This window comes from Amphiura filiformis, chromosome 6 (assembly GCF_039555335.1).
Source record: "Amphiura filiformis chromosome 6, Afil_fr2py, whole genome shotgun sequence".
Lineage (NCBI taxonomy): Eukaryota > Metazoa > Echinodermata > Ophiuroidea > Amphilepidida > Amphiuridae > Amphiura > Amphiura filiformis.
This window is the reverse complement of record NC_092633.1, coordinates 14,426,025-14,449,105: the sequence shown is the minus strand read 5'-3', so window position 1 is coordinate 14,449,105 and position 23,081 is coordinate 14,426,025. Positions and strand designations below refer to the sequence as shown.

At 35.0% G+C, this 23,081-nt stretch overlaps 1 protein-coding gene across 1 annotated transcript; it reads left to right on the top strand.

Moving 5' to 3' along the window:
* Positions 1–54: 54 nt before the first annotated feature.
* On the top strand, positions 55–22,935 carry LOC140155011 (P2R1A-PPP2R2A-interacting phosphatase regulator 1-like). Its single transcript, XM_072177681.1, has 8 exons — positions 55–805; positions 9,343–9,430; positions 10,010–10,101; positions 11,564–11,615; positions 15,023–15,139; positions 15,813–15,951; positions 16,785–16,857; positions 18,024–22,935. Exons 1-8 carry the CDS (start codon positions 495–497, stop codon positions 18,175–18,177), a joined length of 1,026 nt encoding a protein of 341 aa, XP_072033782.1. The 5' UTR covers positions 55–494; the 3' UTR covers positions 18,178–22,935.
* The last annotated feature ends 146 nt before the right edge of the window (positions 22,936–23,081 follow it).

The following is a 23,081-nucleotide window of genomic DNA, read 5'->3' as shown; positions in this document are numbered from 1 at the left end:
AATATTGAGTTTAATCTGTTTAAGACAAGAAAAAATGAAGCTCAATGCTGAGGGTCTTTTGCTCAAGCCGTCCAATAGCCCACAGTTTTACATGCACTGTTTACATCTGCTTGCTGCGCATGGGCAGTTTGAGCTGATAAGACCGAAACAAACCTAAAATTGGATACTTTCAAAAGAATGAAAATGCTTGCATATTCCTTCAAAACGAATGTGAACATGAATCGAAAGGTGCAGTAACGTTTCTCTGGTATAGCTCATTCTTCATATTGATCGTTGAAGATATTTGAGTCCTGGTTTTCGAGGAAAAGTTGTATACAACAGGGGGTTTGGCAAGTTTTGTGTGTTGTTGTGAATGCTTGTCATGCTTGTGTGTGCAGTGTGTGTGTATCAACAACAACAACATTCATGCATTGCTGGTTATCAGTTCATTTATCGTTACAAAATTGTGTAACGACTTAACTTTAGAATTGGGAGAAATCAGATTGATTTGACTCATGGGAGACAGCGACGAGAGTAGAGGGAGTGACAATTCTTTAGATGGAGCTAAAGTAGAGAGAATGGAGATTGACCGTCCTGCAGTTGTACCACGAAATGCTCAAGCTGTAGTGAGAAGAAGCTTGTCAGGATCATCAGATAATCAGTTGATCTCAATGGCAATAACGAGCGCAAGTGGCGGATCAGGGTCCTCATCTATATCTCCTCCTGCAACTGTATCCTCGGGGAATGTCGGAACTGAAAGAGATGCAACTGGTGGCTTGCTGAGAAGATCAAATAGTGCACCCATGTTTAATGGACCAAACATGAGGTAGGACATTTTGTTTTATAATTCAGATTTCAGTGACTGCTAGTGCTACTTCAGTAATTATTGGATCATAGATCATGAGTATATGAATATTTTATAAGCCTATAAAAGCCATAAATGTACACAATTTTTAAATGAATTTGGTTAATAATTTTATTACCGTTTTACGGTAACCTGATTTTTTTAATCGTAATGTTTGTTTCCATATTTTGCAAACTTATTTTTCATTCAAAACATCAAACCGTATTACAATTGTCATATTTTTAACATCAAACCGTATTACAATTGTCATCAAACCGTATTACAAATTTTGTCATATTTTTAACTTACTTATTTTTAACCACAAGGCTGTGAGTGATTATCCCATCATTTAACTATTGTATTGACTTATATCCCAAAAATTGCCCAAGAAAGGTGTTCCTCTACATCACAGGGCTAATTCAGATGACTGGAAGATCAGTGATGATTTTGAGAGTAAAGATCTTATCACGGCAGAGATCAACGATCTTTGGAATGAGTTCAAGTATAGGGTGGAGTCGTCAATTAAATAAGAAATTAAGAATGTGCCAAGTAAAGCGGTAACAAAAATAAATATTTCACCATGGTTTATATGACAGCGTTCAATCAAGCTAATTAATTTGACTTGCGTTTGGCGGACAGAATGGAGGAAACTTAAGTGAAAGATATTAAAGGAACTTTTTCTAGGGTGAAATTTTGTGTAGAAACTGAATCTGACATAAAAAATGCATATAGATCATCAACTTGAAAATTTTCCCCATAGCACTGTTACAGGCCTATTTCTGCCCAAAATCCTCAAATTTGAGCGAAAATTTCTGTTAAAAAAATAAGTCCTTCAAAATGGAGATACTTAGGGCTAAACAAAAAACATGATTGCTCTAGCGAAAGGTATTGGTAAGAGTAACATGTTCTTTGTTTAGCCTTACACCTCCCAGTTTTGAAGGACAAAATCCATTACTTTTTTCACACCCTCAAAATTCTTAGGGGTGGGGGTAGCATAGGCCTATTGCAAGTTATTTTCTTTTCTGTAAATCTAGCTTATTTGTTATATCCCCGGGGTTATATCACCATTTGGTCGCATGTCATGAATTGGTCATCTTTTGTGTAACATAATGTAAAAGGAGGAAAATATCACCAATTGTGACCCACTTCAACACAACTTTTAATAAATACATTTTAGACCATTAAAAGTATATATTTCTGGAAAGCTTATATTACAAAGATGCCAAATCAACAAAATATAACATCATAATACAGGGTGGGTAAGAAATATACAGGGTGGAACATCAACAAAATTAGCATCTTTAACCCCATATTTTTCTTTTCTGAAAGCTATGTAGCTCAAAATAAATATGGATTCAGAAACACATTTTATGGGCCCTTCAAACAAATTAGAAAGAAAGAGTTATCCTTGTGTTAAACATACAGGGTGGTCAAAATTTGTAAAATAATTTTACAATTTTTATGACATTTATCAATTAAAACTTTTTCCCTTCATTTCTGGCACTAAAACTAATAGCATTATATTGAATTCCTCATCAAATTTCCTTAAAAATATGTGTACTTTTAAATAAGCAGGATGACTCGGGCCAAAGATGGGCCATTTAGAAATGTCAAAGCATTACGTGTACACTTTGTACAGTAACATATGGCTCAAAATAAGCTAAGGTGTCATAAAAGTGTAACACACAATTATTTGTCCAGCTCTTTTCTTTTGGTCTCCAACCAGGTTTAAATTATAGTATGCACATATATCGTTCATATTACACTAAAAGAATGATAAGTTATAGACCATTTACTTCACAAATTTAATTTTCTAGCCCTTGCGTACGTTATATTTGACAGACACAATTTTGATGATTTTCTGCAATCAAATAAAAATTTATAAAGTATTACATGTACATAAGGTATTTTGTGGTTATTTAGGTGTAGGACCTACAGCAACTGATTGTGGAAAAAAATGTGTTCAAATATTACAATAAGGAGGATAAATTGTTATAAATAAAATATGTGTGTCTGTCAAGCCATAACATACGCAAGATGTCTGTCAAATGTAACATACAGAATAATAATTTGGCAAAAACAGTAGTTCAAGATGGGAAATTGAATAAAGATCACATGCAGTTTATAAATCACATGTTTTAAAACACTTTTATAAACTCTAAACTATCATCATAATGTGAACATCAAGTGATTTTTAATTTTTTTAAACGTATGGCGTATGTTACTATTGACAAACACATACAAAACTATCGTTTGTTACTTGCGTACAAATGTTTGACAGACAACACTTAACAATGGATTGTGTCATCAAAAAGCTTCTCCTCACAAAGTGATAGTGCCACAAAGCTAGGTGGAGCTAAATGCTATGTCATGTAGCATAATTAGCTGTATCACCCTAGTTTAGCAGGAATTACAGCACCGTCTTGCGTATGTTACTATTTGACAGACATTTCAAGAAAAATTTTAAAATTGTTATATGTTCAAAAAGATGGCAGCCACTTACAAATTGATTATAATATGGAGAAATGAAGTTATTTACAATAGATTTACCCTTTAGTTTATGCTTCAAGTCTTTGTTTATAAAAAACTGAGGGACTTCAAAATCAATCAAAAGTTTGACAGACAATAGTAACATACGCAAGGCAAACTTTTAAATCCTTTTTTGATCTGTTAACTTATAATTCATAATGCCTCTTTCTGTTTTGTTTATTGGTTTACTGCACCATTTTGGGAAACAGGTCACATGAATTTCTATAAGGATCCATAAAAAAAATTAAAAAGCTGTTGAAAAAAGGCGTTTCTTGGCATGTTACAAATAAAAGTGTAAAAATAGGCATTTTTACAGCTATTTTTTAATTTTTTTTTATTTAGAGTGAAAGGATTTTACTTAAATTGTGTATGCTATGTCTTTACTTCCTAAACTTGCCACTAAACTAGCAAATATTCCATTTCTATAATTATTATTTTAAAAAAAAGATGTCAAAATATATGGCTATAATATGACACCTTAGCATATTTTGAGCCATATAGGAAAAACTGTCTTAATTAGCATTTAATTAGGCAATTAATTAGTTACATCTTACAGTTGATCTACTATGGGGTAGATCTACAATCCAGGATGATATGTGCAATTTGTGGTCCATGCTAGTTGTAGGCCTACTTTTTAAGATACAAAGGTTTCAAGTTTGCCATATTTTCACAATTTTGCAGACAATGGTGGACGACATTATTCATGTGGCAACAGCCAATATCGGCAATACTGCCTGGACATTAGACGCCCCGTGCCGAGTTGTGTTTTTAGCTCTATTGGCTCATAATTACAGAAAAAAAATGCACAAAATATATTTCTCAGTGAATGTAGCCGGGAGTGAGTGGGACTCGATCTCGGGACCCTATGCGAGTATGCGTGGCAGGCGAAAACTTTACCATTACACCACGCTAACCGTGATACACAGTGGAGGAAATTTGAAGTATATATCATAAACATACCGTGTGTTATTCATACAAAACATTCAAAAAACAGTACAAAATGAGGTTCACTGTCGAACCTCCAACGGATTTAGACTGATAAAATAGTACTTAATAACATGCGTACAGTTTTGGAATAATTTGAGACATTTTTGTGTTTGCACGTGAAAAACCAATCACGACGTCAAAATTCAGTCAATCTTGGGCGCCCCCCCGCAATTTTGTGTACAACCCTATGGGGCTCCCCCGCCCGGCTCCCCATTGACACATCTTACATTATTACATATTGAAGTATAAATCTCAAAGTAGTTGTCCAATTGACTTGGGTTTTTTTTGTATTTGACAAAGAACATAATTATCTACAAAATGACACCTAACTTTCCACAATAGGTACTATACTCTTAGAATAAACCAAACTTGAAGTGTGAAGAAAGCATTTTCATGTTACGGCTCATCCATTTTTGGGTGACCTGTTTATGACATGCGACCATTTACATGTAGCTATTGAAATACTGAGCAAAAAGACACTTTTAAAAAACATCCCTATAGCTTAGGGCTGCTAAGAATACGCAATTGCGTTATTTGCGCCGCAATTTGCGTATTTTGGCTCCAATTACGTTTTTTGACATTTTTGAAAAAATCTAGATACATTTTTTTTTTTTTTGGTTTTTTTTTTGCGATTTTTATTTATTTTTCGCGTTGATTTTGAGAGTCCCTGGACCTAACATCAAGTGCTACCATCATTTAAAAAAAAAATTTAAAAAAAAAAAAAAAATTGGAAAAAAGATACAAAAAAATTACAAGTTTGTATCCAAATGTGACCAATTTATTTGTAACTTGTGTTCACTTCAAAATCTATCTAAGATATAGACTTGTGTACAAAACCAATGCATTTTTATATCTTCAATGCAGTGAACACAAGTTACAAATCAGTCCCATTTGGATACAAACTTGTAATTTTTTTGTATCTTTTTTCCAATTTTTAAAAAATCAACCACAAATGATTGCAGTACTTCACTCTAGGTCAAGGGACTCTCTAAATCCATAAAATATTTTTAAAAACGCATTTTTTTAATTTTTAATTTTTTAAAAAAAATTTTCAAATTTTTTTTACTTATGATAGCACTTGATGTTAGGCGCAGGGACTCTCCAAATCCTGAAATTTTTTTTTTTAAATCGCAAAAAAATTTTAAAAAAATAAAATTATTTTTATATATTTTTTTTAGATTTTATGCTTTTTAGCGGAAATCATGGATTTTTGCATTTTTGGGAAATCGGGTGCGTTTTTTGGCCTATTAAATCGCGTATTCTTAGCAGGCCTACTATTATAGCTCATACCATTGTGGAGATATGGCATTTTCAAATCGAAAATGAGGCAAATATTATACTTTTTTCCAAATCAATTGTCACCAGAACCTTTGAGTTTCTACCCCTGCTACGAAAATAAAGAAATATATGGATCCCATTCAATGCTTTTAATATCACAATTGTACCCTTGTTACACAATTAGCATAGAAAATTCGGCACTATTTGATAGTTTTCATGTTCATTCACTCACAGGAAATTAGCAAGTCAAAATTTTTGTCACCCCAAAACGGCCATTTTTTTTTTTTTTTTTACCAAAAATGAATTTTTCTCAAAATCAGTGAAAAATAAGGGTTTTTAAGTGCCAAAATCTGAAAATATGTGACATCTTACCCCTAAAAACATTTTAAAAGTAATCAAGAATTTTGACTGTTTTCACTTTTTCACAAATTTGTCCGCCAAACGTAAGTCAAAGCTTGAACGCTGTCATATCAAGATATAAAATGCTATCAGAGGCATAAAAGAAGGGCATACAACACAGCCAACCGGAATGGGCTCCGACTCATAATTGGAAGGTTGCAGGTTCGAGCCCCGGCGGCGACGCCATCATGTTGTGCCCTTGAGTTCAAGGCACTTTATCTCGATTATCTGAGAGTGTGACCAGCCAACCCATTGGGTGAGTTGAGATGGACTGACCCATGTGTACTGTAAGTATCACTACAAAACCTGAATGCCATTATCAGTATGTGGATATATTCATAGAATTTGCAAGTGTACTTTTGCAATGTGCGTCGATACTCTTTTGAGGTTTTGCACAGTACTGGAAGAAGAAGAAGAAGAGTTGCTTGTGTTTCAGTCACAATAGCTTTGGAAACTGATACAGATTTGTTTGCAAGAGCAGGGATGTAGCTCTAGGATATTTTTGGTGCTGGGTGGCATTTGACGAAAATCTTGCAAATTTGGCCATTTTTTGCTAAAATGGACCAAATTCCTAACTAAGTCAATAAAATAGTGAAAAACCACCCACTGTAGCTACGTCAACCCTGTGCAAAAAGAACAACTAGGGTCACATTTTTGGCCTACATTTTTTGTATACATTGTATGTGGGGCTTATGTTATCATCCAAATGGTTGTTTGTTTGTTTGTTTCTTTATTTCTTTGTCCAGGCGGAAGCAAATTCATAAAATCCATTCTTCAGCTCCAACGCAATAACCGATCAACTTCAAATGTCTTCAGAATCTTGCATCCTATGTATACCTTTGTACATAACCTAGCTGTCCGATAAATTTGTGTATCGGTCGCCTGGAGCTACAAAATAGGATTTTTTCATATCTGTAGCCTCTTCATGGAGTGCATATACATCATATAGGCCTACTTTATGTGCAAAAGTCTCATTTGGTTCGGAATTTTTTTTTGTTAATGTGACATGCCATAACCAAAAATCACATTGTTCACCAAAAAACACATTTTTCACCAAAAATCACATTTTTGACCAAAATCAAATTTTGAGCAGAAATCACAATTTTACAGGTTTTTTTCATATCTGTAGCCTCTTCATAGAGTGCATAGTTCATATACTTTATGTGCAAAAGTCTCTTTTGGTGTGATTTTTTGTTGTTAATGTGACATGCCATGACCAAAAATCACATTTTCACCAAAAAACACATTTTTGACCAAATTTTTGCAAAAGAGCACATTTTAAGCAGAAATCACAATTTTAAGCAAAGTCACATTTTTAGCCAAAAAATGATGTTTTCTACTAAAAAAAAGTGTTTTTTTTTTACTAAAAATCATGTTTTTAAACAAAAAAGATTATGAAGACATAATAGTGATAAAATTGGATGGATACTTTCACATGATACCTGAATTTTTCGATCTTGCTAGAGTTTTCAAATATCACGCTCGAGCTCAACCGATAAATTCAGATATTGCAAAATTTAGAAAATCCCATAGGAAAATTGCCAAAAAATTGCTTGTGCCCTCCCAATCAGACCCGGTGCCCCCCAAATTCCCAATCATGGTCATGTGCTCCCCAATCGGATGACCCATGCTACGCCACTGGTGGTACCATACTTAAAATAATAGCAGACACTTCACAAAATGCAATGAAAACTAATACAAAACTTAAATTTAAAACTCGCAATGCATTTTTAGTGTGTAAAATACAAGTACCTCTTTTCTTGTCACGCTAGCATGTAGCTAACTCCTGACCATGGGCAGTGAAAATTTGGCATATTTTTTACATGACAGCTACATAATGTATGACACTACAAATTGCTGTGGTTAAAGAACACCCATTATTTTTTAATTTGTACAAGAAATCTACATCTTTGTTCAAACTAAATCATTTTAAAAATAGAAAAATATTGCTTGCATAGTGCTATATTAAAATGTGTCCATATAGGTTTATTTTTTTTATCCTTTGCAGTATTGAGTTCTTAAACCATCATGAAAGAATATTATTTATCACATCCTAGTGTCACCACCGTTAAGTTCATGCACTAATTAGTGTATATCCTCTTCATGGGTTTCCTGAAACAAGGAACCTTAACACCAAAGGATCTATGGTGTTATGATGACAACTATATCCTCTAATAGCATCAAGGTGTTTGTGATCAATTGGTTCAAGACATTAAATGCGATGCTGTTTGGATGTTGCAAGTTTTGATGCAACACTTTTCACACCTTTATTTTGTAAGAGCTCCGGAGTTCCTTAACTTGCTCCTACATGTAGCTCTATTTGAGGAGAGTTATTTATTGAGCTCCTTGTTCTTGTTCCAGTGATTTTTATGCTGACAATTTCCAATTGAGCTCCTTGAACTCTTAGACAATTCCATGAGTGTAAAAAAGAAAGCTCCATCAAATTCTAGGTATGAGGGCCTGACTTAGTCTTACAAAATTATGATTTAAAGTAGAATTTACTAAGTATTACATGTACACATGGGAAAAGTTGAAACATACAAGACTTGCTGCAAATGGGAAACAATATCATTTTCATTTTCACAACCCAGTTGTTAGAATTTTCTTGTTAAAAAACAAATTTGAATTTTTGGGTCATATTTATGTTTTTCTCCCCTTTTTCAAACCTTTAAACAGGGATACTCCTAATTATAACTTTTACTTAAGGGACCGTTCACAAACACTTGTAAGGGGGGCCTGATGCAAAAAGGGGGGCCCTGAAAAATTTGACCCTCCTAAGGGGGGGGCCTGAAAAAATGACCACAAATTTTCCTGGAAAAATTGAGTTTATATGCTTTTCTATGGGGTTGACCCATAATTTTCATGTCAAAAGGGGAGCCCTGAAATTTTTGAGGTCTGTAAAGGGGGGGGCCCGAAAAATTTTCGCGATGAAATTTTTTTGCATCAGCCCCCCCCCCCTTACAAGTGTTTGTGAACGGTCCCTAAGCACAGGAGGGAAACGCGATCGCGGTATTCGCAGCCGCAATTGTGTTTTTTGGGTGCAATTGCATTTTTTCAACCCCCCCAAAAAAATTTTGTTACAAAAATTGAAAAAAAATTACTAGTGTTATTGAAGGTTGAAATCAGAGCTGGATAAAGTTGCACATTTTGTTACTCTTGTTTCTATTGAAAAGCCAGGGACATATTGAATTAACATGCATTCCTAGCTGTTCAAAGCAAAAGTAATTAAACAATTAAATTACAATTCTCCTGTTTTTTGTATGTTACTATTTGAGTACTCTTCTAAATGTTTTACCTTGATCCGTTCATGTTGTTTTACATTTTAGTGATGACACACCAATATTTCAACCCATCATAGAGAGGCAGAGAGTTAGACGCATGAGTGCCAACCTGACAAGTCCCGGATCTAAAACTGTGAGTAATCTCATATGTTGATAAGCTATGCAAAGGCAAGTGTTGGAAAACCAAATTAAAGGGAATCAAACATGGTTTCATCTAAAGAGGAATCAAAACATAGTTTCATCTAAAGAGGAAATTATTACAAATGAAATGAAAGGTAAAACTTCATGTATCTAGTTTGATTTACTTATTTCTATTCACTTGATCATAGAATTAAAAATAGTTATGTCTAAAAATAGAACTGCCCTACATTCTGTACATACATGCAGCGCTTTGTGAATACATATATGTTATATTGTACATTGATCAGTGAATTTTTAATATTCGTGGTACAGTAACATCCACTTCCATAATTGGCTTCAAATACCCAGATATTTGCATGATATAGTGACAAATAGTTTTATTTTGTGAAAGCATGCTCAATGTTCAGCAGCCACAAAGAAAGAATCTGACAGAATTTTGGGTCCATGGCATGGGTGATAGCTCCGCAGGTCACCTCGAAAGACCCATTTACAAAGGTTCCATCAAAAGTACTGTAGCAGGTATTCTGGGGACCATAAGGTACTAAACATTTGTTTCTTTGAATTTGTGTAGGCGTCATCTTCAGTACGGACCCCATCAAGAATAAGTCAAATAAAACAGGAAGAAAGCTTAGACATTCGGAGCAGAGAAGCAGTTCACGAAAGGTAAATTCAGTAGATTGTTGAACTTGGTTTCAAACTAACATACTACTCTTATAATGTCTTGCAGCATGTAATTTGGTACAAAATCATTTACTAAATCACAGGAAACCCCATCTTGACATTGACTTTCATTGGCGGTGACAGTTACAGTTCTTTTGAACTTTTATTATGATTTATGAAATTGTTTGACATGGAACATGTCCATTTTGACTTTCAGAACATACATGTAGTACCTAATAAGTGCCCCATTCCTAAATTGTTTTAAGTGCTCAGAGTGCTAATTAGGCTATACAGTGGATATTATACAAATATATCCTGCCATGAGAGGTTCTGGGTTAAAACTATGGGCCCCGAGGTATTAATTGATCTCAACGAGGGACCATAGTTTTAACCAGAACTTCGAATGAAGGCAGTATATATTTGTTTTATATACTTCATTAATATGTTCTTTGTTCATTGATTGGTTAAAAGAAAATTATTTGATGTTTTGACTCTCCAGCTTCTATCCTGAGTGAACAGCACAACCAATTCAAGCACAACATATATTTTGCCCCTCAAAAAAACTCGAATAGGCTAAAATCGGGCTAACCAATTACAGCAGCGCAAAATCATGCTATGGCAGTTTCGCGTGCGTGAATTGTTCCGTCGCATCGAATGCGCGCACGCGGAAGGCAAGGCAAAAGTACTATTTACGGCTTGGAGGTACTATTTACGGCTCATCCGGGACATTGAAAATACTATTTACGGCTTACAGGTACTATTTACGGATAGGAGTACTGATGGCAGAACTATTTTTGGTCATGTGATCCACTTTTAACCAATCAATGAACAAGAATATATTAATGAAGTATATAAATTTAATTAGTTCGTTCGTGGTGCTGGATTATTGCAAATGTAAATCCTTGACAGGAGTTTAGTCAGCTTTCAAAGTTGCCTGCCTTTGTGCACCACAAGAAAATAGGAATCTGGGGTTACTTGATTGGGTAGGGGGTTTTCAACTGGAATAACCCATTACTGCACTGAAATTGCTCGTTTGTTGCATTCCTTTGGCAATCTTAAAAGTTTGGTAAGATAAAATATGTTTTCAGTAGTCATACACTGTATTGAATAGGCTCATGAATGGGTTCAACTTTTTTAGGCTGAATATATTTTTTCAGATTTCCCTGACAGAAAAAATAGTAATGCCTTAGTCCTTGACTATAAAAATGGCTGTTGATCTAATTGGATGGGATCATTTATTTTTTACATGTGTATGACATCAAAGCTTAAAACTAAATGTCCTTGTCAACACTGATCTGATTGTATATGAAAATAAGGGCCCTTATATCTACTAAATAACTAACCCCATTTTAGCTCAGGACCATTGAAGTGAACCAAAAAGTCTGATATATTAAAGCTCTATGAAGGGACCCCTTTGCTGTAGCTCAAACTCATGTGTGATTTGTTACTTCTATTATAATTGCAGAGAGGTCCAGTCAGCGTTCCAAATCAGTCATTCATGGGATGGTTTACATTTGGTAAGTTTGGAGCCTTAAGGTGGTACTATACACCCCCTGATAAATTTTGTGACTAATTTTGCATTTTTCTCCAAAAATAAGTACACACTGGTAACAAAAGTTATGTATATTATAGGGGCAATGAATTCAATTACTTCACTGAAATTTCAGTGATTCAAGACAAGTGGTTCATTATATATGTTAAGAAATGAGGTACATTCTATCGGTATCTCTTTTCTTATCATAAATAACATACCTCTTGTCTTGAGTCACTGAAATTCCAGTGTAGTAACTGGATTCCTTGCCCTATAATATACTTAACTTTTGTTACCTTGCTTACTTGCTTATGTCGACTTGTCTAGTCGGACTCCACTGATGGCCCTCCACACAACTCTGTTCTGCATGCAGTTCCTAATGTCTTGTCTCTCTATCCCAGTGTCCTCCATTAGTTGCTTAATGTAATCTTTCCGTGGTTGTCCTCTTGATCTTTTGCCATGCATAGGCTGCCACAGCAGAGCTCTGGAAGCTGCCTCTGTTTCACTTCTGGCACAGTGTCCAGCAAATCTCATCCTTTTAGCTTTCAGCCTCTCGGAAATTGGGGAGAGATTGCTGTACAGCTCCTTATTGGTGGTGTGCGACTGCCAGGTAACATTTGTTACCAGTGTGTTATTATTTTTTGAGAAAAATGCAAAAATAGTCACAAATTTATCAAGGGGTGTAGTACCACCTTAACTGCATTCATATTTTCTGGGTGATATGTGATTTAAAGGTATTTCATACACTCTTAGATAGCGAGAACCAATCACAGCAAGCGTTAGAAAAATCCAAACGTTAACTATGCATTGATTGTGTATATGCATGGGCACACACTCCGCATTCTATGTGCAATCCTTTCGGACACATTCATTTTTCTTGTGTGTTGATGCATTTATATTTGCTTGTATTTTCCAACACTTTTAGGGATAATTCGTCGTCCGTATTCCATAGTGGCGTATAGTGGGGCGCCTCGAATAAACAACTTTTCGAGAAAATCGGGTTTGAAGAAATGCCAATTTAAAATCGAGTTGTGTAAATCAGACATTCATTATATTTTGTAAATGATGTGAGATTTCTGTAGTAAACTAAATAGATTTTATTGTTATATATTTTTCAAAAGAAATAAATACATACTATTGCTGGCAAACTGAAAATAAAACTATACGTCACTATGGAAAACAAACAAAACGCAATACCCTAACCTAACGTTAACCGTACACCACCTCGGTCGCCGTGTAATCCCTATGACGTTACTTTCGTTGTTCGTATTCCATAGTGGCGTATAGGTCCGATACGATGTACGCCACTATGACATACGATGTTTTTCATTTTGCCGATATTTCATAATTATAAAATGTGTATAAAAAGTGGCGTATGGTCGATACGCCCACTATGGAATACAAAAATGTCACTTTGTAACTATATCGCCACATTTAATTAATTAATTACTAATTAATTAGCTAATTATGACTGATGAGACTTAGAAAAAATGAAAGAGAACATCATTAAAAACATATGTGCCAATTTTCAAAAAAATGACAAAAAATCAGTATACGTCACTATGGAATACAGCCAACGAATTTTGTTATAAAACAGCAAAAATCGCATGTTTTTCCTTTTCATGTTTGAAATACGTTAATGAAGGCATACTAGTTGCTTGAGAAATTAGATAAAATATGCACTTGTGCTGATGTTAATGTGTGCATTATTTTGTCTAATTTCTCTCCCAACAAGTAATACGCGTTCATTAACCTATAAATAACGTAGTAGGTCATAGCTACTTTTCCTGTCCCAAGTCTTACATAAGGAGGGTCCAAATGGAATTGAAAATTTACCTGTTTAGTTTTCGACCTTGTGCCAAAGATATCCTTTGTACATTGTAGCAGAAGGTACTCAACGTCAACACTTTCATTCAACCCATGAACAAATGTTTTCAAAATTGTGGTAAACTAATGAGATATTGATGATGGTACATGTATATTTAGTTAAAGGTATGTGCCTTACAGTGCCACAGTAATTGGTCATTGTTATGTAAAAAATCTTTTATATAGGGGCAATGTAAAGTACAAGTCTCAAGCAAAAACAAAAGGTAACCAGAAAGAAGTGGTGGATTCCCATTAAGGATCCAACTGTGTTTTATGTTTTAAAAAAAATTTTTTTTTTTTAATAGACTTTGTATGTGCTGGATCATGTCATCATTATTCGCTGCCGTAGTGCACGTTAGTAACCATTGGTTACTGGTTCAAGCCTGGGCTCATACACCTGTTCCGAATTTAGATATGCCATAGGCTAGGCACCGGAGTTTCGCGCGATTTAAAACGGCAAAATGCGCGGCCGTTTTTTTATAAAGCGCGAAAATTCAAGTCAAAAAGCGCAAAAATGCGTTTTCCAGTATTTACCCTGCTGCTAGTCAACCACTCAACCAGGAACATGGAAAACCATTGCAAAAACAATGCTAGTATAAGCTTCCAAATTAGACTTCTATTTCTTACCTTTTTTCTCTGCTGAAAAACATCACAAAGCAGATAATTATCACTTGTTATTTCCCTCTTCGTGTTCCGAATAAAATATTTGAGCCTTTGCTACACTGGAAATTATAACCCCCCCTCCGTGTATATAATTTTATTCTGAAAACATTTTAATACCCGCGCGCGTGGGAAATCTCTAGCATGCCCGTACGGGAAATCTCTAGCATGCCCCGTACCGCAAGAGTGGGAAACCCGTCCTCATATGACGTGACAGGTTTCCCACTCTTATCCCTGAGCCAAGAAAGAGTAAAGCTGACGGAAACATCACATCTCAGGAAGTGGATGCAGGAAGTAGGCCGATAGTTTATTAATTACATCATTAATTCACCAAATCCCCAGAGTTCTATTCAACATGTTCAAGTATTACTTACCATGTTTATAAACTATTGCGGATTATATTTTACAACTTCTGGAAGCCTGGTGAGTCATTATTTTTTCGTCGATGTTTGCATGAAAACTATTTATTATCAGTTTGTGTTTGTTTATTGGTGAATTTACATTGAAAAGTAGTGTGTTTGGCAAATTTCTCAAAATTCACGATGGACCACCAAAATCGCGATGGACCCCCAAAATCGTGATTTTTTTTTTTGCGCGATCGCGCGAAACTCCGGTGCCTACCATAGGCTTTATGTAGTGATCATTTCGATCAGTGGTTCGTAATAAAGAAAGCGTGAGCCAGTTGGCTAGCAATGGTCATATACTAACATGACATGCACTACGACAGCAAATATAAAAGCTGTGCACTACAAACAAGTGGTCAAAAATAACTGGTCAAGTGGTCAACACACACTAAAAACAAACAGGCAACAATTCATTGTTTGGGTGATTACTAATTGTAGGTTGCACTATATTTTCTTTATACAGGATGAAAGTATTAAAAACCTGCGGACTGAGAGTGGTTCAAGATTTTCGGATCCTATTAGTATAATACCACCTAATTTACCACTAGCGTCGTCACCGTCACCAACAAGAGTTGGAAGGGTAAGACTACAGACACAAATTTTCCGTTTTCTAAAAAGCAAATTCCGTTTTGTGCATAGCAATACCAGTTTTCAAATTGCAAAATAGCACCCTCCAGTCTCAACATATGCAGACCATTATTATTAGCATGAATTTGGAGTGTTTAAGGCAAAGCAAAGCTTAAAATGACATTGATCTGACAAAGTGTTCTCCAAGAAGTTGGAAATATAAACTGGTTTTCCACCATTTATTTACTGGTAAAACAGAAAATTCTTACTAGGTAAGACCATGACATATATCATGAGACTTGGTCAAGTATAATGAGCAATGGGCTACAACATATGAAATCTATGATATTCGAAATCCATGGATTTCATTTGTAGTCACCTATTTAGGTAACTTCATTTGATATTCACACTCCTAGTATTTGTTTAGTGTAAGCTTACACCCTGGAAGATTTGTCATTTAAACTTCATTTTGTCAAAACTATTTATAAATTAGGATTTTCTTGAAAATGAATCCCTGCATTTTACTATGTTGGCCCACTTACATAACACATAAGACACCAAATTGTGTACCATTCTTATGCCTTTGTCATTACTGAATATTAAAAAGACCCCTGACTTTAGAGATGTTGTAAGGCACTCAATTACATTTTGGTAATAATTTTCCTTGATATTTATTCTATCCACAGCAATGTTTCTCCCCATCCATGCAGATATCAGTAAGAAGTAATTCCTTAACACCAAGTCCTATTCCCAGTCCAACCAGGTCAACATTTACGAGACGGAGCATGAGTCCTGTACTCAGGCCAAGTACACTCAAAAGAAAATGTAAGTTACAAGCATAAATATATCACAAATCATGAAGCTGTAATTATAGTAATATCTGCTAATTTCATGTTTGTGTGTCTCATTTTAAATTGATGTAACACCATGTTGGATTTTGTAGTGGCAGATTTGAATCAGTGCATTTTTGTGGTTGGCCACCAGCGTAGGGACAGATCACCCGTCTACACGTGTGTAGGGATTAATTTAGCGTACACAATTCAAATCTGCCACTGTAAAACCCAACATGGTGTTACTCTCAACTTGAGACGAGACAGACTTATGATTATCAAAATTGCAAGTGTACATTTGACCATCAGATTTCAGGCATTTGTGATGGTGTTTCAGGCAGGCCTCAAATTTTAATTTCTTGGAGCACCCATTTTCAAGGCCACTGGGCAAAGACAAAGAAGGTCACCGAGCCCAACAAGTGATGAAGAATGCCTTGAAGTTGACAAAGTCTCTGGGGCACCAAGGCCAAAACTGAAAAAGAGCAGGCAATGGCCTTGGTGGCCTCCCTGGAATTCGAGCCCTGGTTTTGGGCAATAACCTGCAATAGGGTCACCACCAATATGATAAACAGGTTTTGACAAATTTCACGCATTTTACTTAAAGCCACTTACAATTCAGATTACATTTTAAAATTAATGGCATGGGAAAGACTTGACAAAATTTAATACAGTGTGTTTGGCATTACACACATACACAAATTTTCAAATCAGTAATGACAGTGGGTGTGCCCTATGCTGTCTGCACACTTGTTCCAGTTTCCTAGTAGAATTGTTTCATTTATAACACTTTTATAATACCTAAATGAAATTTTCTGTGGCTTTTAACAGATGATAGTGATAGTGATGTTACCCCACCCAAGAGGCAGCTGTTATCATCTCCTACACATCCAAGTACACACAGGTAAGGCTGCCATATGTTGTAAGCAAATAATTATATGACTGTAGTCAATTCAACAACACTAACCAGTTCATTTGAACTCTTATGCAATTTTTAAAAAGGGTGAGATAATTGATGAGAATCTTTCCAAGTTTGTGAATTAAAGAGAACCCTAACACATGTAGAGAGGGAAATAAGGAAGCGTTTCATCTTGGTAAGGGCTTTGAGGATGAGAATAATCAAGTAAGGAACTGAGGAAGAGACATTTAAGGGGGTACTACACCCCTGCCCAATTTTGTGCCTATTTTTGCATTTTTCTCAAAAATTATAGTGCATTGGGGACAAGTATATATATTATAGGGGCAATGACTACAACTACTGCACTGGAAATTTTATTTCAGCACAGACAACAGTTGTGGGGTTACAGTCAAAAATGAAGGAAAACCAATATTTGATCAATAAATCAATAACTACTTGCCTTGAGTTGCTGAATTTTCAGTGCAGTAGTTGTAGCCCTTGCCCTATAATATACATATCTTACTTGTCACCAATGCGCTATAATTTTGAGAAAAATGCAAAAATAGGCACAAAATTGGCCAGGGGTGTAGTACCCCTTAAGTGAGGAAATTGGAAGAGAATCCTTCTGGCAAGGGAGTTGAAAGCAAACCTTTCTAGTGAGGCACTTCAAGACACTTGGAGGCACTTGGGGTTTAAGTGAATAAATCAGGGAAGAGACTCTTTATAGAGCGGGAATTGAGGAAGAGAATCTTTTTGATGACAACTTTCAATGTGTCTTTTTGTTTACAAAAATTACTGACTTTTCTATTTTCAAGAATTACAAAAGTATATGAATGTTAAGTATATACACTTAATAGATTTTGTAGCCCATTTGAAATTTTCCAAGCTCTGGCTGTGTATTGATTATTATTAACAAAACAAAACAGATGAAATGAGTATTGAGACTGAGCGAAGATGATCTTCCTCATGATTGTAATTGGCTGGTGATTGGAATTCATAGAAAGGGTTGATTCTGTTTTAAAAGAGAACATGCTGCTTTCAAGAAGCTCTTACTTTAATCCTCTTCTGCTGGAATATAAGTGTTTGCAATATTTCTACCAGTACATGAAAATCCCATTGCCTCTTTTAGTCATCTTTGTTTTTCTTTTGTTCTGTTCTTTTTTCACTCACAGTATATGCAGCTTAAGTTCAGATGATGCAAGTCCCCCCACGCACCTGCACTCGGATGCTTCCAGCATCTCTGGTCTGTCAGCAGCATCAGTCTCCACCAGTGGATCATGTTTCTCATTTAATGCAGCAGTAAACAACAACAACTCACAAGTATGACCTTCAATGTGTTGCAGATGCTCTAATTTTTTATTTAGAAAGATGTTATTTTATTTTTTATTGTTGAATATTATTAGTTTTGTAGCCCTAAGTGGTTCATTTGTGGGAAATTTTATGGCAAGGCTATGCTTGAGTTGCGTACCTATAATGTGATCAGCTCATAAAAGGCAGGAATTATTCGGTTTTTGTTATAGAGTCCCAACTTAATGCCTGGCAATTCACAAAAGCATACATCAGTCGCGCAATATGTTAAGGGCAGTTCACGTAGGTGCTGCGCTCAGCTGTGTGTACACCGTTCTATATGAATCCACAATTTTATGAGTACCGCCCCGGGAGTATGGTACCGCCTATTACGTATGCTTATATTTGACACCATCAAGATCTTGTGCTTATTGACCTCGCATTGCTTTTTGTATTCAACAACCTTTTTGCAGGAAAATTCCATATATTCTTGACTCCAATTCTGTGTGATCATATTTCTCCTAAGTTAAAAAACAGATTATCCAAATAGTTCAAATCCATAATCTATTAATCCACAGCCCAGAGTCTAAACCGCTATAATACAAGGAGATATTCTTCAAAGCAGAGCTAGAATTTCATCACACATTGTCATCAATTTTGATTCTTGTAACTGTAACTACTCTTTAGAATTTGAAAATTTATCCGAGTCAACTTTGATTCATGCAATCTTTCAAGAATCTATGCGAAAATCGATACATGGAATTACGCTGAAAGTCTTAACCTTGTAAAAGAGTAAAGTTTAATGATCTGTATTGATGAGCCTTCCCCTACATTACCACAAAGCTCCTATACATATACCGGTGTTGATTATAAAAAGAAATGGAGTACAGAAAGAAGCACAGGATGTTGACATCACCAATAAGCTGCCTATTTAATACCTATACTTTATCAAGCACACAGTCAGGGACTTAGCTAGGAAAGTAGTAACTGGTGTAGCCCAATGCTAAAATATGCAGACATGTACTTTTCCCATTCCAAAATTTGGTCAGAAAGGGAGTGCCCAAGTTTTTACCCGCTTCTGCTGTCTTTTCAGTTCGGGTGTCTCTTTTAAATTCATGTTCTAGCTTTGTTATAACTTCAGGGTATTCACAAATTCAAGTCTAAAATTTCTTTACAAATACTAAAAGAAAGATATTGCAAAAAAATAATATATATTGTGTATGATAGCAAACAAAGTTATTCAGGAAAATGTTAGATCATCAACATGTACTCAGGTGTAATCGATAATCATGTACAGAAACATTGTAAAATTTAAGCAAAAATGGTGGTGTGTTTAAGGTGATGGTGTTGGATGACAACATTTTACCAGAATAAGCTATAAATTACATGCATTGTATTTCGTTACGAGTTACTTCTGAAGTAACTAACATACATGTATAGATACTTTGTTCTTCTGTGTGCTTTCACCTTAGATGAAAAAACAAATCATCTGATCTCCCCTGCAACTGATATTGGTCTATGTTGGCACTCAATTGAAGAAAGCTTTCTCTTCTCCATCACTCCTATATGTGACACGATCAAGGGAAATGAGTCAGAGTTCGCTAATATTGATTTTGAGATATTGGCAAAGAAAGTATTAAAATTCTTTTGTTTTATATTGTTTTCATCGATTGATAAATTGATGTAACTTCACAAAGAAAAGTCATAACAACATGGGGTTTTCAGTTTCTGAAAGCTCTGAATGTCCTCTTAAGAAACATGTGGAAAACTCATTTTCGACCAGGGACGACATGTGACTCATTCCCCTTGATCATGTCACATATGTTACTCATTGATTTTCTTGAGTCATAAGGTCAACAGCCAATTGCTTGATACTGTAATACAAAATGATTTCCCATTTAATTCTGGAATATATAGTGGCAATCATTAAGTTTGGAATCCTGATGCTATACAAGGCAAGAATTTTGTACTTTTGCATCAAGCAATCATCTTCATATCAAGGTTAATATTTTGTAACTAGGGCAGGGCTTAATGGAGTAAAGCAAAAAGGTTAAAACCATTTGGGAAAAGTAGATGAAACCGACTGTATTCTGTAGATGTTTTGGTCATCAAAATCAAAGTAAAAAATAATACCAGGATGATATCAGTGTGACTTTCGCTGCACAAAAAAATGTCTGTTTGGTTAAAAAGTCTGAAATATATTGAGAAGTGAAGAGATTTCAAACAAAAAATAACCAAATTCACCATCTTGGATTTAAAAAAGTCTGCATAGAATAAGATTGTGAAGTGTGAAGTTACACCTTATGACCCCTTCTTTGGTTTCAAAAGAGCAACCCATAGTTTTGAACTGTTTGCACATCCGTGGAGGGGAGGGTTATGTTATGATTATATTTCTGAAATTTGATAACAAAATATTACTTGAAATGAAAATGATCATTAAAGTTTGCCAAATAAGGAGTTGAAAATAAATGTTTCCGAATCATTGAATAATTATATAAATATTAGTAACTGAAATATATGTATATTTCCCTTTTTTTCTTTCAACAATTTTGTCGACTCCTAAGAAGATTGAAATGAACGAGCATAATTTGTGTATTTTTCATGGAAGGTTAATAGGACAGTAACTTAGGTCAGCTGCCATTAGATTCCCTACAAAGTGAAACAAGTGGTACATGTACTTGGTGTTCACATAGTGGGTCGCTTAGCGAGACACTTCCCACACTCATCTGATATTGTCAGTAATCATTAATTTGGTGAAAATGAAAACAAGATATGTATCTGACACTGGGGACCTTTGCTATGTACATAATCAATGGATATAAGCAGCATTGGGCTATTCCAGTTGAAATCCATACACCCCCTATGGAACACATGACCTTAATCTCCCATAGAGGGAGTGTAGATTTCAAATGTAACCCCATTTGAAATTCATACTCTTGTGTGGAAGATTAAGGTCATGTCTTACATGGGGTATATAGGTTTCAACTGGAATAGCCCATTGATTCCCCCCACTTGAAATCAAATCAGATGAAGGTGGAAAGATTCTCACCAGTGCATGTAGGAGTTCAAGCATGAAAGGGAAGCAAAACAAATACATTTTGTTTTCTTCCTTTGGTATGTAGCGACATGAATCAATAAAGAGGAGGGATATGTGCAAATGTACAAATTGTATATAGCTACAATAATTATATGTGTATATTTATATTATATAAAACAGAAATGTATACTGTTATTGTAAATAGTGTATATACACAGAGTATACATAGGAAAGATTATGTTTTGTACACCAGAAACTACATGTGTATTTGATACTGTAGTGGGTTTTCATTTTCATTGAAAAAAAGAATTTCTATTCTAAATTGTGGCGCTGAAACTTTTAGTTTTTGCACTGGATTTATAGAAAATGAACCAATCCACCTTATGATGCAAGGCATATGTGACACGATCTGGTCCATGGGGATCAAAGGCAGCAAATTTCAAATTGAGATAAGGGCAAAAATGTGGAGTAAAAAACAATAAAATACATAAGAAAATAGACATCATAAAACTTCATAACTTTAGAACCAAGTATGTTATACCTTTGTTTTGTTTAGTATATGATAGCCTAATGATTGTATAAGGTTATAATTATAGTAACTCAATTGTCAAAAATGCCTCCTTTGGCCCCCCATGGAGCAGATCATGTCACTTATTGAAATTACATGCGTGTGTTTTTAATTAATTTCATATGTTTAGCTTAAAATTAGATTGTTAATGTAGATTTGTTTACAAAAACATTTGAATTGCGAAATATAGGCCTATTCTTTGGTTCATCTCAAGATCGGTAGTGATGTCTAATTGTACACATAAGGTTATTGTGCAAGTAGATAATTCATTTCAACATGTAATGCACTACTCTCTGTTCAATTAGCTTAGATTCTTAGAAATGGGGTTTCAAATTGAGCTTTGGAATTTGAAAAGTATAAATTACATTTATATAAGGCTGTGCTAACACTATTCTTTGATGACTTTGACCACAATTTTTTTATTTTCTTAAAAAACAAGAATCTAAGCTAATTGAACAGATAGTAATACTTCGCTGTAATTAAAGAATACTTATTCCTAGTGTGAATATTGCTTTTTTTGAATACATACATATAAAACCATATCCTCTTTCATAAGTTATTTTGTAAATTGCTACTGGCACTCATTAAACAATGTTACTAAATAAATATGTCAAAGCTGATGGTGATAAGGCAGTCCAATGGATAAGTTGGTCAAGGAATTTGAGTATTAGCTTTTTATAGCCTGGTGCACTTTTTGTGTGAAACCGAAAGTAGGTAAAAAAAAGGAGATTTGCAGGTAAATCCATGTTAACATGTACATGGAGTGGCTGTGACATTATCTTCAGGCTATAATCTGTCACTGAGCTATTTTGTAAAATTCTGTCAAACACACTACTTGTGACAGATACTCAAGTCTTTTTTGACCTGTATACAAAAGAACCATGATACAGGCCTAATAGTTAAGTGTACATACACATGAAGGAGTCAAAAGGTCCTGTAAGGGTTATTATAGTCCATTTTGTGAACATTAAATGCTACTCCTGTAAATTACAAGCTTTAATGACCAGACTGAGTTAAAAGCTGACCCACGCTTCATAAAAGCTTTTTCCCAGGTTAGGTCAAAGAGCATATTGTAAGGGTCAATAGGGGTGGGTCATTTTATTGTGTTAGCTTCTTCGCTACAGTCAAATTAGGTTGAACTGTAATATGTACCTCAAAAGTAAAGGAGATAAGTTGAAATGCTGAAATGTGTAGCAGACCCAGGGGGGTCACTCCCATTGTGGCCTGTACACCATCCGCGATAATCAACTTTTGAAAAGCACCCTAAACAAGGATTTAACCCTTGGCTAAAACAATACCCTAAACAGGGATTTTATTCCTTGCATCAAATTTCATACC

Coding starts and splice junctions, on each gene's coding strand:
- LOC140155011 (XM_072177681.1), top strand. CDS start 495: ATGGGAGACAGCGACGAGAGTAGAGGGAGTGACAATTCTTTAGATGGA. Junction 806..9,342: donor TTTAATGGACCAAACATGAG/GTAGGACATTTT, acceptor TTTACATTTTAG/TGATGACACACCAATATTTC. Junction 15,952..16,784: donor AAGTACACTCAAAAGAAAAT/GTAAGTTACAAG, acceptor GGCTTTTAACAG/ATGATAGTGATAGTGATGTT.